Below are 19,574 nucleotides of genomic sequence, written 5' to 3' on the forward strand. Positions count from 1 at the left end.
AGAATATCATTGAACTTTCAAAAAATTGAATTTTTCCCACAAACTTTAAAATTGACAAATAATATCATAAACTTTACCCTGAGTTTGTTGTTTCCCACCAATTATAAAATTCCGGCTATATTAATAGATTGAAGAACAATTTTAAGGGTGTGCTTCCAGAAAAACTATCTTCAAAAATTGAAAAACTTGAAGCTATCGAAGTTGTTGTCGAGAACTTACGAAAAAAAAATCGTAAAATAAAATTATTTACCTTAAATTTTTCATTGGTGGGAAATAACAAACTCAGGGTAGAGTTCGTGATATTATTTGCCAATTACAAAGTTCGTGGTAAAAACTCAATTTTTTTAAAATTTAATGATATTAGATGCCAATATCCCTTTGAAATTTTGAGGTAATAATTTTTCTACTTTCATTGTGATAATAGAAGCTTTTACACGAGGTTCACACAAATACCAAAAATTCAACAACATTATACGACTAAAAAATTAAATTTTCAAGCTTGGTAAGTGTCCTTGATGGTTCTTCGTGTGTCTGCCAGTGGCCTCAAGTAAGACTCAAGAATAAAGATGGTTAAGACCTCAAAGCAAGAACTAGATTGTTGTGATAACTTAATCACAATGAGTCGAACCTCAGTTGAAATTTAAAATAGCAAACATTTTGTATGAAGAGAAGAGGTAAATTCAAGGAAAGCTCTATAATCCAATGCAAATCATATAGATTCAATTCCCAAAATGTATGAAGAGAGTAAGTAGCCAAATAAGTGAACAAAGAAATCCAATTGAATGTACTTCTCAGAAAAACAACACATTCATCAAGTTTACATGGACTAAGCAGGAAGCATACTCATACTCCTGCGACAACAATAATTTTTAGACCACAAGGTAAATATAACCGACTCAAACTCCCACAAAAATACATGACTTTGGTTTTTCGCCTTATTCCAACTTAATATGGAAATGATTTCCACCTGGACAATATATACCCGACTCGAAATCTAGACTCTTTCTGACTCTTGGGTGACACTGCTCATGAGAGAAGACTAAAAATAGAGCACAACTTTCATGGCAGTTGTGAATTGCATCACAAAAGCTGTGACCGACCGACTGGCTGATAATATCACAATGATCCTTTATAGTATTCAGCCACATTAGATGACTAAGACGAGCTGCTTCTCTTCAACTGTGACTCTAACTCTTGGACTTCACCCGACTCTAATGACTTTTCAACTAGCCAGCTCAGAAGCACTTTTGAGCATAACTTGATAAATATAATGTCTCCTGTAAATTTAAAATCTACCCACATCACATCATTGCTTGCTGAAATTTAAACTATATAAAACAAATGAGAGGATTATGGATTTACCTTCAACCGAACTTGAAACCCCCAGAAGGAACAGGAATATCACCACCTCCAAAATTGAACCCCTCTTGTGCAGCATCACCAGAACCTATCTGCTCATCGTCTTCCTCCAACCAATATGTTTCAAGTATCTTCACAGCCTTCTCATAGATTTCATTATTATCATGACTCTGAAGATTTTCAATCTTCTCCAGACCCTCTGCATCATCAATCATCTGGGCAAAGACATTCACGTCTCTGGAGTTACCTTGATTCTTCTCTGCTTCTCCAACCTTCAAAATGTTTTCAAGACCTTCCAAGCAAACTGTGACAATTCTTGGGTCGGGACAAAGCAGTAGATCACAGAGTGGCTTTATACACCCCGCTTGTACCAAGAACCTGCCAGATTAGTTAAGTTAGCTTCCTATGCAAATCCACCACAAATGACGATGTATGGAACAACAATTGGAAAAATATATTAGTACTTGATTTGGTCATGAGTTCCACCAGAAGTGGCATTTGAAATAGCCCAAGCAGCTTCTTTCTTTATCTCAAACTCAGCAGTTTGAAGCAAAACAACAAGAGGGGCAATGAGACCAGCCTCAATCACAGCCTGCTCATTCAAATGACAACGCCTCAGTCATAAACTAAGAGGGAAAATAATATATACTTATAAAAGACAAACAACAATAGCCTGATTTGCCAAACTGAACATGCTTCCACATGAATGGATATTAATGGAACAAAACAAAGGCACATGTCCATGAAACTTTGGATAATATTCCAAGAAATAGTATTAAGCACTGAGCATATAACTCCACTATGTTCTGGATACCTGAATTTGATCTCTATTTCCTGCAGTGATGTTTGAGATAGTCCAACAGGCTTCCTTTTTTATGCTTTTCTTAAAATTTTGTTTCAACAAATTAAGCAGACATTGAAGAGCCCTATTCTCAATGATAACCTGTGACAGAAGAATTAAGCATGTTATAAAACTACAAATGTCATACCATAGCTGCACAATAAAAGAAGGGGTAAATTTAAGGAGAAGGGGTTAAAGATAGCTGTACAGTACAATTATTTCACATAGATGAGATAATATGTCATAGATCTTTTGCAAACGTACTCATAAATTTATATAATAACATTACAATATTGTGACACACTTCTAAATTTGTTATTTCCTTTATTTCTTCTTTGAGCATGTTTTATGATGAGCACAAGGAGTATTTAGGTTTAAAAGAATACAAGAAAACTTTCTAACTTAGTAATTCATCTCCATAACTGTAAAACAAAAACACTCTCTTGCCAGAAATTGGAGTAAATGAATTTAGATGCAAACCTGAGTTTGAAGATCATCACCCGTCACAATATTACCAACAGTGCGCAGAGCAGGAATCAAAACAGATGGAGAAGGATGCCTACAAAGCCAGACATAAAATGACAGTTCAAAAGACCAGTCAACCAACACAACACTATAAGAGGATATGCCAACCACAAACACATTGATAAATAATAACATTACATGAACTGCCACTTACAGTAACAGCTCAACCAATCGAGGGCAAACACCAGAGTCAATCACAGCTTGGATTTTATCATTGGTGCCATCAGATAAATATGAAAGTGCCCAGCATGCGTCCGTGAGGACTTCCTCATCAGTAGTATGTATAAGATGTGTAAGAGCCGGTAGAGCTGGTTTCACCTGTCAATGAGCATCAAATATGAGAGGTTGAGATTAAGGGAATGCCATACGAAGGCATCTCAATTAAACATAAAAAGTGCAAACCTGGTCAAAATGCGGCTGTGGCTTTCCCCGGCAGAAATTAGACAGTGTCCATGTTGCATTCCGAAGCATAGATAGCTTTGCCTGATCAGTAAATTGTGCCAACAAAGGTGCTAAAGCTCCATAACCAAGGACAAGATCACGACATTTTGGTGAGTCACCAGCAACATTTCCTAGTGCCCATACTGCCTGAAAAATTGACATTGTTCAAATCAAATGCAGTCAGCAACACAATTAATCAAAACTCTGATTACAATTGAAGCAGAATTTAAGACCCAAAGTATTAACTTATACATTTCAAGTACCTGTTCACGGACATCGTCACTCGGGGAACTAAGAAGCTTCACAAAAATTGGAACAGCATTATGGTCAATCACGACTTTTGTATTGTCAGATGTCCCAGAAGCAATGTTTGTAAGCGCCCATGCTGCCTCAAACTAGAAAATTGGGAAAGCTACTACTTGAGAATATTTTCTAACAACAAACTAAATTGCACACAGTTATTTGACAAAAGCTTATACCTGAAGCTGAGGATAATCATCTCTGACAAGAAACTCCACAAAGCGGGGAACTACTCCAGATTTTATTACTTCCTCAATTGGTGGATTCCGCTCTGTCAGTACAAAATAACCACAATAAACCCAGTGATCTTCAACAAAACAGAAATACAAATAAGAAAATCTCCTAAACATGAATCAGATTTGCTTACCTATCGAAAGAAGCTTGCGGAATTGAGTTGTGGCTTCAAGTTGCAGAGCAGCATCATTCGACCAAATCCCAGCAATCATTGCTGGAAGGCTTTCCAACTGGAGAAAGAACACGAATACGTTACTCTATGCCATGTCCTTTTCACTTACTCCACCAATTAAATAATTAGGACATCCACAATTCTCTACAAGGTATAAATAACTCATCTCGATTTATCCCCCTATCAAAACTAAATCACATACAAGCAATCTATAGCGAAGAATCTAAACAATTTCTCATGGAGCTAAAAACCACAATTAACAGAGTTACTACATTAAACTAATCACCAAACTTAGCTTAATTCTACTACGCAGCAGCTAAATCAGTCCAATACGATCAGATCAAAAAGTACACATGAAACCCTATAAGAATCCGTTCAGAGTCAGGACGAAGAAATCGATCCAATTCAATCAAGTTCAGGTCATTACCTTCTTATCGAGCTGAGGAACAGTGACTGCGGGCTGGAATTGCTGCGGTTGAAGCCCCTCGCGCCGCTTCTTCTGCAGGTTCTCCTCCCTCTTATTCTTCCGGATCTCCACCATGTTATCCTCTCGGCGGCGGCGGCCTTCATCCGCGTCCACCGCTACCTTGTACCGATTCCGGCGGACCTCGGTCCTCGCGTTCGGCCTCAACGACATTGTTCCGCCGATCCACACACGCAGAGAAAAGGAAGGGGAAATCAGAGGCTGCGCACAGCAGCAGGTATGCGTAACAGCTACACGAGTTTTTTTCTCACGGATTGCGATTGAATGGAGAGATGATTTAGGCTGATTTAGAGAGAGAAGGTTTTGGAGCGGCAGAGTGAGTGAATGAGAGAGATGATTTTGGAGGCCGATGATCAGAATCCAGATCATACCAAATACCAGCGGCGCCTACTTTTCTATATATATAGTAACAAATTTGGGCTGCTTTGTGTGATTATTAACAGTTATGCCACCAAGTTTAGATTTAATCTATTCAAAAAGGATTTTAATTACACTAATTTTATATACTCCAGTAAAATACTTTCATCATTAATTTCTATTGGTAAAAAATGTTGCATAAGTATAAAATAGAGGTAACGTCTTTTTTTTTTCCACTTTTTTGAATTATTATTTTAGGTCCGTGAGCTTTGAAAATATCATTTGAGGTCCATCAACCATGAATTAATATCATTTGAAATACTTTTTTACTATTTTCAAGTTTTCATGGACAAAAATACCCTCAGTATCTTAAAGGGTATATATTTTTAATAAACTTATCATATATTCATATATTTTATAAATATCTTTACAATATATATTTTATTAATTTTCTAATATAATTTGACCTTCAATATTATCACTTAATTTTGTGACATGCAAGTAAAATTGCTTCTTCAATTTTTTATATTAAAGAATTTTAAAATTGAATAAAGAACTTTTCTTTAATAATAAAAAATTGAATAAGGATTTTTTCTTTAATAATAAAAAATTGGATAAGTATCTTTAGAAAATTCATCGAAAATATATCGTAAAGATATTTATAGAAAATATGAGTATATGATAAGTTTATTAAAATATACCTTTAAGGTATTGAAGGTATTTTCGTCCATAAAAACTTGGAAATAGTAAAAAGTACTTCAAAATTTATTAACTCATAGTTGATGGACTTCAAATGACATTTTCAAAGTTCACGAACCTAAAATGATACTTTGACAAAGTTCGTTGACCAAAGAGATGTTCCCTCTTAATATGTTATTTAAATTTCATTTTAATATATCAGGTCAATTATATTTTGACAATGTCAACTTTTTCCGTATAAAAAATACAAAATATTTCAATATCGTTACACGTGATAAAATTTTTTATCATTATTTCATGTTTATACAGAATATTTCATTGTTATTTCATGTTCTGTACATCACGTAACGTAGACAAAAAATTAACCGTGCCTTTTTGTATGGATTATGGGATTACGTTTCATTGCCTATTAAGGTATCGAATACTTTTTTCCATCTGCAATTAATTTTCTTATTTTAATTGACTCAAGTCTTGAAAAAGTATATAAAAAAGCAATTATATGAATTTAATGGAAAATGAGGAGTATTATTTTGATAAAAAGTGAACTATATAAATTATCCATAACCTTTATATTTGAGATATAATTAAATGCTTTGCACTTTTTTATTTATTTTTGAACTAGATTTCAAGGTATAAAGAGCATTTTGGTACATTTTCATATTCCTTATAAATAACATATTCGATACATATTACTTATTGATATTAAGTACTACTATTATAATAAGTTTTCATAATAAGAAATTAAGATTGTGCATGTATAATATATTATGGCCAGAATTCTCAAAATGGCATAATCCAACTACTAAATTCTCTAAATGGGTATTTGTAGTTATGAAAATAGATGTTAGTTTATATTTTGAGAATGTGTAACCACGATCTGTGTTAAAATGACAACATCTCTTAAAGTGATATACCGTGACATCACATATTTAGCAATATTATAAACACTACACAGCAATCTATAGATTGCTGTATAGTGTGTTGGATATTGCTGGCCGAGAAAAAATTGATGTATACAGTGTTGTATATTGCTGGTCGAGATTTTCACTTGAGCCTTTTTTTTATTGCCACATGGCAGCCTATTATTCGTCCATGTGTACAAATAGTTGGCTAGGAATAGTAGTATGGTATTATTATTAAGAGGTGTTTCATTTTAACGTATCCTTGTGTAACCAATCTATTAAATATAGTCCCACGTCATATTATATTGAAATTATAGTAGTATTACGTTTATTAAATATAATTGCACAACAAATTCTGTCGATCGAAGGAGCAATAAAATCGCACAACAGATTATGTCAATTGTAGGTATATACAAGATATATTGGACATTAATTTATTTATCCCTCTCACGAGTAATATAATCGCATAACAGTAAGAGCATTATATTAAAATCTTTTGGAATATAAGAAAATTTGTTTATATATAAGAAATATATCGGAGCTCTAATTTTGTTATGTAGCCAGCAATATAATCACACAGCTAACAATAAAGCATGAACTTAATAATTTAGAAAATTCTCTTCTCACGTAGTTATAATGAAGTGAGATTCGTTATTCACTAACAATATCTTATTTATTTATTTTTTCATCTTTTTTTATTTTATCAATTATGTATTAAATCCTTCAGAACCAAATATTTATAATTTTTCAAGAAAGGAGGAGAGTAAGTACTAGTATTAATAATATTTCTTTCTGTAACTAATTATTACTACTACTATATCAATATGTACATGTATTACACCAATATATCTATACAATATATAAAAGGAGAGTTTTAGAAGATTTTAAATAATCATTTTATACTAAGGGATGTAAATGTATTAATAAAATTCAAAAATTAATTCTAATAAATATAAAATCTACTTAGTTGGTTTCCCACGTTATATGTTATTAGTAGAGATTAGTTTAAGTGAGTGGGAGGTTAACACAAATACTAAATTAATATTAGCATCAAAGCAACAACTTTTATCAATCTGGATTCTGGAGTAGAAAAAACAATATAGAAATAAATTTTATCATGCGCAATCTTTCTATCTCCAAACATTCGCTCCAAATGGTCGTGCCAATGGTAATACTGTTATTGATGCTCAACATCCCTACAGGTATATTATGCTTGCTTCTGTTTTCTATTAAAAAAATTTTATTGTAATTTGAAGGATTTTTCTTCTAAATAGTTTTGCATCTTGATTGTCGAAGGGCAATGTTGCTGTAAGTGAAGAGAGAACTCTACACTCCTGCATCAGATCGTTCTTGCACTTATTTGGAGTTTGATATATCAAGTAATCGTGACTATTCTTCTTCCTCCACTGGTGTTTTCCTCAAGTTTGGCTATGGGGTACTTCTATTTATCTTTCTAATTAATATTCTTTTCTTTAATTTGATAGTATACAATTACTACTATATTTATATTTGATTTTGGTGAAATTAACAGGTTGAGTTTTGGATTTGCTTTTTATTGACGCTTTTTTGGATTACATTCATGGAATCATTTATGATATATATATTCTCACCCAGTAGACATATTCACCTCCCACTCCAATTCCTAGGTAAATAAATAATTTTATTGTCACTTTGATTGATATTAATTTATAGTCATTGTACCTTTATCTTCTTGATTTGGATGGCTAGGGAAGCCTCCACAAAATTATGTGGTGTGAATTGTTCGATTGTGTACTTTCATGGGTCTCATACATCTTATGCTTTGCTTTACGGATGATCATTTTAATACATATTGATTATTGATTTTGTGCATTGCAAATTGATTTTGTTCTTTATTTTATTGTAGTTTTAGGCGAGGCAGGCGGCTTTACCTACTACGAGTTATGTTGAAGAGTGACAAATTGTGAAGAATTGAAGGTTTTAGTTCATATTAATTTGATTTTAATTTTAAAGTTAATATAGTGTATAAAGAAGTTTTAAAAATGATGAGTAATTATCCATTGTATTTAATTCTTTATTGTGATATATTTTTATCTTCCTACTCCATGATTTATTGTTTAAACATTATATTATGTGATTTGTTTCAAATTTATTATGCTTTTGATTAGTATGGATTTTTGATTCATATAACCAAAATTGTTACTCATATTATTCATTGTTAATATTAATTCTAATTTATTTTATTAATTTAAAATTAAAATTAATATTTTAAATATATATTAATCTGTGCATGGCACATGCGCGTGATACTAGTTCTTTTAAAAGCTAACTAAAATTCACTTTTTTATTAAATCAATTTATAATAGGTATATTTTGTAAGTTAATTGAAATTTACCTTTATTCGTTAAATTAATTGGGCAAATTCGTAGAGTGTTAGTGTTACTATGAATTATGAATTACTAGTAAACATAATATTATGTTTTATTCCCAACATGTATTTTTGTGTTTAATGTCTATATGATGACACGTCAATTCTCGAAAATTATGCTCCATATTTACTATTTTTGAATAACTTGGAAATGTTTTTCAATTGTTGGTAAATTATACTCCTTCCGTTTCATAGTAATAGGGACGTTTTTCCATTTCCGTCCGTTCCATAGTAATAGAGTCATTTCCTTTTTTAGTAAAAGTCAACACATTTTTCCACACCTACTTTACTCTCTCTTACTTTTTTCTATCTTCATCTCTCTACTTTTTTCATTTTTCACTTTATTCTCTCTTACTTAACTCATCAACACAATTTTTCTTAATCTTCGTGCCGAAAAGTTTTGTCTCCATTACTATGGAACGGAGGGAGTATGCTAACAGAACGTGTAATTTTTTTAGGGTTCCTACAAAGCAGTTTACTTGATTTTGCTTTTAGTCTTTTACACTTCAATAAACATGACATACTCAGAAAACTAACGTCAAATTAAAGTTTAACCAATTGCAACATAAAAAAAAATTATATAAGAGGAAATCTACAACAACAATGCTTACAGATTTTCTTGTTTTAAGCATGACATAACCAATGCCTCGAAGTGCCTTTTTAAGTTATTCAAAAACTATAAAAATATAATACTCCATGAATTGGCTAAAATAATTTAATGTGTTTTAATGCCTTTCCAGTTGTGTTTTTGGATCGATGTGATTATACTTCGCATTGTGGAGTAGCGTTGTTTGGATATAAATCCTCGTGGAGGCGAAGTTTTACCGTATTATGAAAAGTCGTGCTAATACGAGCATATCACTATACATGTCTACGTATGGTATTATACGTGAGAGGAATTCTACAAGCCATATCGAAAGGATGTTTTGGGATAGAACGTGCTAATTTTCGGTGGGTTAGGTGACCCGGCCAAGGCTGAGATCTAGGGACGCACCTTGAAGCGTATATTTAACTTTCTGCAATGCATTAACGGAGAACATTTGTTATTCGTAGCGTTTCAACTGATAGCATCGGCCAATTTCTGGAGGGAAGGAAGAGGGAAGACAATGACTCCTAATCAGTTGGAGTAAATAACTTGGGATGAGTTTCAGAAGGAAGACTACAATAAGTTTATTACCAAGAGTTATCGTAAAGCTGAGTCGTTTGAGTTTTACAACTTGAAACAAGGCCGAATGAACTCGACTGAGTACGAGAGGACATTATGGGAGGTGTTCTAGTACGCGTTCGATCAAGTACTCCGCCATCGGGAATCACTTCAACCATGGAGGAGTCGTCGGAGTCCAGCGAGGAGGATGTGTCAGAGTCGCCGGAGGCAGAGGACCCGATAGAAGAGGATAACGTTGATGATGGAAAGGAGCCGAGACGTTCGTCAAGGCAGCGCGGGAAGCCCGCATGGATCAGAATACACGTGGACCTCGATAGTGGTTGATTCATCTTGCAGGATTCGTACAATCAATGGAAGATAACGACACAACAAGTACATCACTCATGATGTCGTTCTTTTCTCTCGTACGTGGGGTGTTACTTCTGCATGAGTTTAATTGGATGGTAAGAGATAAGAAGGGTACAGAGAACAAAGTTGTCGATCATCTGAGTCGGATATTTGTTTGATACTCATGCAATAAAATACAATCTCTCTTCGTCTTTACAATTTGTTTTCTTATAGTTGATGGCAGGTAGTATAAGATTCAAAGGATTTCATTAGCGAAAAATACACACATCATTTGTCTTTATTCACTATTAACCACAGTCCAAATCCAAAAACCAAAAAATCACCGAACCCTAGCCCAAAAAAAACCCCTAAACATAAACCCTACCCCGAAAAAGAAAATCCAAAAACCAAAACCCTAACCCGAACAAAAATCCAAACCCAACCTGAAAGCGACTCCGTCTTACCCTAATTCAAAAAAAGAAACCAAAACCCAACCCGAAATTACGCATTTTAATGGATGAAGATAATAGTATTAATAAAGTTTCAATGATTATATATGTATAGGGGAGCACTAGGGTGCCCCTTTATTTAGATTGCTAATGTACATCTTATTTCAACCCTTGGATCATATAATAGACGACTCTGATTAATTTCCAGAAATAGAGCAAGGATTGCATTTTTGTGTTGTAAATATTGCTTGTCAGGGGTAGTTTTGGCACTGTTTATCAATTTGATTTCAAGATGATTTGAATATCCATTTAATTAAGCGCGGAAACGGTTTGTGACTCTCTTTCTCCCCCCTCTCCCACCATTACTCTCCCACCCACGCAAATCATATCCCATTCCATAGCAGATTTCATCAGTGGAAACCCTAGGCGGCGATTTCATCAGCGAAAAACCAAACCAGAGGCTGCGATTTCATCCTAGACGAGTTAGGGTTCCATATTTTAGGCGTCTTGATTTTGCAGCCGTTCTGAAGGAATTTCGTAGGAATTAAGGTTTGTCAGTTCATTTGGATTACGTTTTTGTATCGTTTTTATTCGATCAAACGCGCAATTCTGATAGAGATACTTGCATTTTTTTGTGTTTGATTGTTGTTCTTATTTTGGACTGTTTCTAGCCAAATTTTCGACGCACTTGTTTTATGTTTTAGTTTAGAGTTGAAGTTCGGCTGTTAAAGTTCGTCTTGAGAAGCAATCGTCGATCATGTGAACAACTTCTTCTACTTGTTGAGTCGTGTTTGGGTAAGGATTCTGATCGACTTTAATTGAGTATATTCTGTTTTTGAATCATGAGGTTTGACAGTGTATGTTTTAATTAGATTGTCATATGGTTTTTGCATTAAATGGAATTAGATTCATGGAATTGATGATATTCTGATAGATTCTCATATGGTTTGTAATTTATGATTCTTCTACTTGCATTTTTGGTAACAACGTATTGCTTGTTAAGTAAATTGTTTTTGCAGTGTGTATTTTATTTAGAATCTCATATGGTACTATGATTTTCTAGTTTTGATTTGTTCTCTACCCTCTTAATGCATTTTTTGTTTCGCTTAATTGCTTTTGTTTGAATTAGTTTCTGCAGTGTGATTAATGTGTAAGGGGTTGAATTTATGTGCAATAATAATTGCTTGCTGAAATCTGAAATTGATTGATGTTCTGTAACTAAATAGTGTTTACAAGTTTGTGACAGCAAATGGAACTTTGTGATTAAATTACTCTGAAAAAATTAATAGACAGAATTGCATTATTGTGCTTGAAGATTTGCTTGATTCAATCTTGGCTTGCAATTTTTGTTCATTGCTTTGTGGCTAATGATTGGACGAGTGTTTTTCCTTTAATGATGTGTAGTTGTAATTGGAAGCAAAAGGAAGGAAACTAGAGATCTGGAGGAGGTTTAATGGAGATCTTACTAGTTCTGATAGCGAAGAAACACCTGAGGCGAATGATGAAGAAGATATGTGCATGATATATGCTTTCTATTTTTCTTTTTAAGTTTGCAAGTTGTGTATTATGAAATTGCATGTTTGTCCAATATGTATTGCATTTCTTTTCCTGTTGCTTTATATTGTGTAATTGTTTGTCATTTATATAGGATGGTGCTATATTGCATATTATGCATATTATGCATAATAAGATTGCATGTTTGACAGTTGGATGTTGCATTTGTTGTCTGGCAAAAGAATATTTGCAACTTGTGTATAATGAAGCTGCATGTTTTTTCAATATGTATTGCATTTCTTGTCTTGTGCTTTATATTGTATAATTTGTTTGCCATTTATATGGGATGTTGCTATATTGCATATTATGCACAATAAGATTGTATGTTTGTCAGTTGGATGTTGCATTTAAAGTGAAATACCATATTATGATGCAAACATTAATTCAATTCTTATAGAGGGTAAATGTTTTGTTTCTGATCGGCAGATTTTGTGTTTTATACATATATTGGAGAAGTGTCATTGTGTAAGCTACGAACGTATGCTTGGACGAGCTAAAACGGAGTTGCTTCCTGTGAAGTGTATGATAAAAGGCATCACCTCTGACTGTGATGTGTTTGCTATGCGACACATGGAGACATAAATGGGGACTAAGCCCAATTAATGGAAGTGTGACCTCACTAATAAGCCGTCGAAGTCATTCCAGTTGCTCCGTGCCAAATTCAGTCAAGCATTGGTTTACAGCAACGAAAACACTGTCCACATCAACATTATGGGGACAACTACAAGTCACTTCGAGGAGGGGCGAAAGAAGTGTTGGAATCTATGCCCGGTCAATGGACCTTGACCAATTATAATTTCAATGAGATATTTAATTTTGTAAATTAAATAATATAGCATCGATCTACGTTCGGAGTAGATGACCGTGGTATATTTATTTTCTCAAATCCGATTCCCGGTGAGTGAGAAATAATGGATTAAAATTGTGCAAAATTGCAAACTTAATGAGCTATGAGAGAAGCTTAGGGAATAATTAAGAGAGTTAATTATCCCACATTGGAAGTTACAACCTTATTAAACTAGTATTTAATAAGAAGGATTATTACATGTAATAATTATAGTGGACTAAGATGGGCTGTAAGAGCCCACACGCGCGCGCCGCCCGTCCCGCCCCGCCGCGAGCCGCGTGCCGCGAGCCTCGAGCCCGTACCCGTGCCCGTGCCCTTGGATCTTGGCAATTGGTCTTTGGGTGGTCTTTGGGCTGTTCATTGGGCCTGGTCGTGGGCTTGGTGCTTGGGGTTGGCCCAAGGCTAGTGGGTCTAGGGTTAGACCACCACCGTTTCCACGTCAGCGAGCCAAGCGGGATGACACCTCGTCAGTATGACGCGGTAAGCCAACATGGCTGGCATGTGACAGTCCACGTCATGACCGAATCTAGAAGCGTCTAGATTCAACCTCTCTAGCTCTGAGCGTGTAACGCCCGAACGTTACAGCTCGTAACCGACGACCGTTACGGTCTGGCATTGATGACAGCCATCAAGGCTGCGTTGACCCCTACAGTGGACTGAGCCTATAAATAGGCTAGCCATTCTAGCATTCTCTACACAGAAACTAGAATCCACTCTGCATCATACACTCTCTCCCCCCTTTGCATTGTTCTTCTGTCGAAGCTCTGCCCTCTCCTCCATCCAGTTCGCCGGAGCTCTGTTGACAGCGGTGCTGCTTCACCAGAGACGCAGCCGTTTTATCTTTGGGGACGAAACGCCAATCCGAAGAGCACTACCGGGGCGTATCTCGTCTTGCGGAAAGAGGCCTCCTCGACTCGGCTATTTCCTTTTCCTACGGTTTATAGTTTCGATTTTCGTTTGTAATTTTCGTTTCAGTTCTTTTCTGTATTCCTTCTTGGGTTGTATTACGCCCGGTTATCTCTTGTAACTCCATAAAACCAACAAGAAGGGACCCATTGATGTTGAGAAGATGGTTTCGGAATACCCGAAACCATCTTGAATATAGAATGGCATGGTTTTTGGAGAATGAAAAATACATTGTTTTATTTTGACGTATATTACATGAGTGATGGTTTCTGAAATGTTGAATGAAACTATGATGATGGTTTGAGACAGTCATTGACGTTGGGTTCATAGTTGATGTGTTTTTTATTTTGCATTTGTTGTCGTTTGGTATAATGTAAAAATGCAAGTGTTGCACTGCAAAGGGACATGCGTTGTAATGACTATATTAAAAATATATATACTCCAGTCATGGTGCATTTTCAACGGCCACACAAAACTGCCACCAATAAGAAGCAATAACCAATGCACAAAATTGCAATCTGATAGGATTACCGTCGGCAAAGAAATTTAATGAGCTATTGAATGTTTAAAGAAATATAGTATGCAAACTCTGAATTAAGAACAAGCGTTGTAGGTTGTATCAATAAGCAATCCACGATGAATAGCCAAAATACAAACACATTAATAAACAAGACAATCGTACAAATCGTAGTGCATTGTAATGAGTAAGACAATGCTTTATAAAAACATAATATTTGTAATTAACTATGGTCAAACGCACAGGCATACTTCAGGAAGGATATTTTTTAATGGAGATATTTGTTAATTGCATCCAAAAATACATCGGAATATTGAGCTTGGCAATGCAATATGTTTAATAAAAAAATGCAATATACAAAACAATAAAATGCAAAAACACCGAGCGTAAAAAATCAGTTACTGAAATAGTAAATGAAAGGATTACAGTGTCCAAAAATGAACGCATGTCTCTTTGCAGTGCAAGAAATGTTGAAACACAGAAATAGTAGAAGAAATGACTAATGCCTAGTTTATTTCCTTGTTTTTATGGCAATTCCTAGAGTCATGGTGACCCATTTCGCGACATTTCCTGCACCTACGCTTGGGTTTGCTTGCAAGCATCACCGCCTTCTCTTTTGCAGACACCAAACGGCTTGCCGAGTCGCTGCACGAACCTTTGTTCTGCACCACATTTGGTCTCTGAACTTCAACTAAAGCTGGTCTTTCAATGGAATAAAAATCTTCAACCGTGTTCTCATTCTCACCAACTGACATATTAGGGGAGTCACTGTCCTTCCTTTGGTCATACTCAAGCATTCCAATTGAAAATGAAGTAATGTTGTTAATGTCACCATCATATTTCTGCATCAAACAATAGAAAATGCGATAAGCTTTATTCTTTGCAAGTTGCTTCGCATTTATCGGCCTTTCAGTGTCTAACTCTTATCCCAAATTTCCATGAAACTAGTCTAAACAAAAAAAGCAAAGCCTAAGCATGTGACAAATATTAAAGTGAAATGCAATATATAATTCACAAAAATGCAATATGTAATTCATAAAAATGCAATCTAGTACTATTAATTGGTAACACATAATATAATGTGGCAATACAAATACCTTGAATAAATGGTGAAAAGCGCACGGAAAAACAAAGCAAATTAAGGATGATCGATTATTTAAAATTATAAACGAGTTATTTCATAGAATCATATGTCAGAGATTAAATCAGCAACATCAATAAAAGTGCAATAACATCTCACCATCATGATAGACTAATTGAAAAAAAATGAAAAACAACATCAATACCAATACATAATCGACAACATATTGGAGAAAAACAGGATGCTCAATACTCAATAGAAAACAACTTCAGGCTTGACTAATTGAAATCAGACACGACCGATTGCATTCTTAAAGAGAAAATCAGCAACTCAACATTAAAGGGGCAGTAATATGTCACCTTCCAAGAAATTACTCCACTCCAAATCATGATTTACATTCTCCATTGAAATATGATGTCAAACAGTCCAAAATCGGCGGAAGAATTAACGATGTTGGGCGGCAGAATCAGAATTTAGCATGATTTCAACAATGGGGTAACCGTTGCAATTCAGACTCCCCAATTTGCCCTTTCACGTTATTTGTATTTTTATTTTCTTCAATCCCAACTGCCATGTGGCAGAATAGCATCCATCAGATTCTCATATCTAACGGTTGATAATAGATGTATATTGTAACTTAATATTTAGTTAGCATATTAGCACTCCCCTATATGTATAATATATTTACTTACTCACACAAGGATTATTCACAGAATTATTTATTACTAGTACTATTAATAGATTTAATTATGCACTTATATTACATGAAGGACATAAAAGTATATGTACAATCTTAAATTTGCACTAAAGGTACGTGATATGATCTTTACAATATTTTAGGGACACTATATTTATTTGGCATGCGGAAATATACCAAAATGCTCTCCATGAATTTGCGGCATTTTAATAAAAAAAAGTTTTTTAAAAAGTGCAAATTCACCTTAAATGTTTATGGTTGTGGGGATTATATTGTTTTATATTAGGGCTTGTCTGGTTGGACAACAAATATTAACACAAATCCAATGATAATGGATTTTCATAAGTAGGCTATTAGACTTGTCCAATGTTTGGTTCAGCCTATTTGTGTTGATTGGGCTTTTGTCTATTGTTTGGTTGAATCAGGGTGTGTAGGAAACAAATATTAATGGGTCTAAATTACCCTCCCAGCGTGGAGGAAGAAATTGGCGGCTTTGAAACCAAATTAGGCGCTAAATTGCTTCTGATTCCCACCATTGCTCTCCAAAACCTCATTATTTAGCATAACTAGGTTACTTAAGTACGAGAATGTTATTCCACTTCATTGTGTGAGAACACCGCTCCGAGCATCAGCAGGCAACAACATCAACACCTCGACGATCTTAACCCAACCGGTGATTTTTGCGTATCTCCGCACCAAGGTTAGTGATATAGCAATGTTAATGTTGAAGTGTATTTATGTTTGTATTGTGTATGCATTCGTCAATGCTATTTGATCGAATATTTATTCACGCAAGCGCTTCTGATCTTGTTTTCTGCTTCAAAAACAATTATATACTATGGTGTTCAGCAGTGACTGTTGTTTAGAGTTTCTCGTCTTCATTACTGTTGTATGCGTAACGTTGTCAAAGGGAAAGGCGAAGGTGACAAACACCGGGAGTCTTACTGGTATTCAATCGTCCTTGTAATTCAGTTGTAGTTATTGCGTTTGTGTTGAGTGGAATGTTACTATGTATTTTGTTGTATGTTGTGGTTGTGGTTGGCGTAATGGGTGGTCCATCTGGTGTTGGTAAGTCGGAACGTACGCGGCGGTCTTGGTCGAAGCGCGAGGAAGAGGTTATGATCATGGATTTGCACGACATCGTTGCGGGAGGTTGGAAGGCGGACAACGGTTTCCGGCCCGGCCACTCTAAGATGATCTACAACGTGCTGAAACTGGAGATCCCGAATACTGAATTGAGGGTGTCGCCGCACATTAACTCCAAAATTGCGACTTGGAAGAGAGATTACAACTCGTTGACCAACATCCTAAACCGTAGCGGAGTCAGCTTCAACTCAGACAACGGGCATCGAATTGAGTGTAACGATGATCAATGGGCTCAAATTGTGAAGGTATATTATGGGTAGCTTTGCCACATTCACACTGATCATTTCATTTAACATCAACTCTGTTATGTAGGCTGACAGCCACGCCAAGCATATGCGGCACAAATCTTGGCCCTTCTACGAAGATTGGAAGTCGATCTTCAGCAAGGATCGTGCAGCAGGTGGTCGTGTAGAGGAGGTGTCTGAAGCTGATGATGTCCTCCACGGGCCAGACGCATCCGTCGCTGATGAGTCTCAGCCGGATGTGATTCCTTACCACCTCGATGACTTCTTCACCGAGGATCAGATCAATGAGGGACTCAATTATGATGGGCAGGGGTTTGATGGGGTTGGGACTCATTATCGGCGTTAGCGACAGATTCATGAAAACTATACCACTCCCTCTTCTGATAGGGCTAGCACACCTCTGCTGATAGTAGTATGTAGAAACTTGAAACCCGGTTGGAGTATTACGGGTCGGCCGATTGGAGGGAGTGCCACCAAACGGGAGAATTGCCCAGTTGGAATGGTGTTTCACGGCTAATTAGGGCTACCGGACGCGCCCTTATAGTAGATTTTATTACTGGCATATAGGTAATATTTTATATTTTAAATTATATTATTTTGAGGATGAAAAAGTGATATTCTTGTGGAGTACATTTTATTTTTTCGAAGCAAATTAATTAGATCACATTTCTTATGTCATGTCATGATTCACGAAATTCTTAAGATAAAATTGATTAGTAAATTTCTTAGACCGCGATAAAGTTGATGAGCAATTGTTAAAATGTTGTAAATTGTAATATAACTATACAATGATTGTGACAAATTTAAAGCACAACATTTTATAGCTCAACTCACAAAAGTTTTCATCACAAAGAATCAAGTATGTAAGGACGTGAATGACAAAATCTAAACCCCCAACATTTCCAATCAAGATTTCCCACTCTCAAGAACAATTACTCATCCACCTAGAACTTCAAGTCAAGGTGCACTTCAAAGTAAGTCCAAGCATAAGATCTTACAACTCAAACCGTCGTTATTGACTCGTCAAGCAATACTTATCAAATAGACCCGCGGATTTCAAATCAAACTTCTTTAACTCTACCAAGCCATTTACAAAACACTCATAATGCATCATCAATAAAGTCCAAGGTCTTTATTCAAAGGTTGTAATGGGGCTAGGGATGAGGTAGGATAAATATGGATAGTAGCTCAAAAACTACATATTTGAGTGCCAAATTCTTCACTCCTACAACTTCCTTCTTAAGAACCAAACAAAATACATTTCACAACCCAAACTTTCACTCCCCCAAACTTGAGATCTTTTCTAGACAAGAGTACATCTTTACAAAGCAATGGAAGTTCTACTTTATTACACTTTTTTATTTTATTTCTTTTCTCTCTTTTTTTCTTGTTTTTTTTTCATTCAAAGGCCTCGACTTTTACAATATGGAGGCCGTCTTTTTCCTTTCAAAGAACTTCATTCTCAACGTTTATACATAACATCAAATTTGAAAAGTCTCTAAACTTTAATAAAACACCACCCAAAACTTACAACACAATCAACAAAGCTCAAACTTGTATTTAGCACCCAAATAGCAGTAAGGTTTATTTATGAGGCTAAAACGGGGCTTATTTTTAGTAGCTGAGTGATTGGCTAAGTATTTGTACACAACAAAAGGGATTAAGCTCAAAGTGGCTTCTAGGGGATCATTTGTTGGACTAGGCATGTGATTATTTGGCCATGGAGTTCATCCTAGTGCCTTATCATCCCTTATCATTAACACAAATGAATGCAAGCATGCAACTCAATAAAGCAAATCAATCCAAGATAATTTCCACAAGACATATGACTTTCATACTCTCCTCAACTCAAGAAATCGGTTGTAGTCACAAAATGCTCTTTCAAATAAATCAATGCATAAATTCCATCCATCCTAAGC

The 19,574-nt window shown here is 35.3% G+C and overlaps 1 protein-coding gene across 2 annotated transcripts; it reads right to left on the reverse strand.

The window, feature by feature from the left end:
• Positions 1–761: 761 nt before the first annotated feature.
• LOC125213507 (importin subunit alpha-like) lies at positions 762–4,721 on the reverse strand. 2 transcript variants are annotated; one of them, XM_048114095.2, is made up of 11 exons: positions 4,300–4,721; positions 3,834–3,930; positions 3,646–3,737; positions 3,430–3,561; positions 3,128–3,313; positions 2,880–3,043; positions 2,681–2,759; positions 2,174–2,302; positions 1,824–1,951; positions 1,363–1,737; positions 762–1,277 (listed from the first exon to the last, which is right to left on the reverse strand). In XM_048114095.2, exons 1-10 carry the CDS (start codon positions 4,507–4,509, stop codon positions 1,365–1,367), a joined length of 1,590 nt encoding a protein of 529 aa, XP_047970052.1. In that variant the 5' UTR covers positions 4,510–4,721; the 3' UTR covers positions 762–1,277; positions 1,363–1,364. The 2 variants fall into 2 exon arrangements, with proteins under 2 accessions (XP_047970052.1, XP_047970053.1); XM_048114096.2 differs by having other exon boundaries at positions 762–1,292.
• Between the last annotated feature and the right edge of the window lie 14,853 nt (positions 4,722–19,574).

The sequence above is a fragment of the Salvia hispanica genome, chromosome 3 (genome assembly GCF_029641045.1).
Source record: "Salvia hispanica isolate PSC_SH4W2 chromosome 3, Shi_PSC_v1, whole genome shotgun sequence".
In the NCBI taxonomy this organism is placed as follows: Eukaryota; Viridiplantae; Streptophyta; class Magnoliopsida; order Lamiales; family Lamiaceae; genus Salvia; species Salvia hispanica.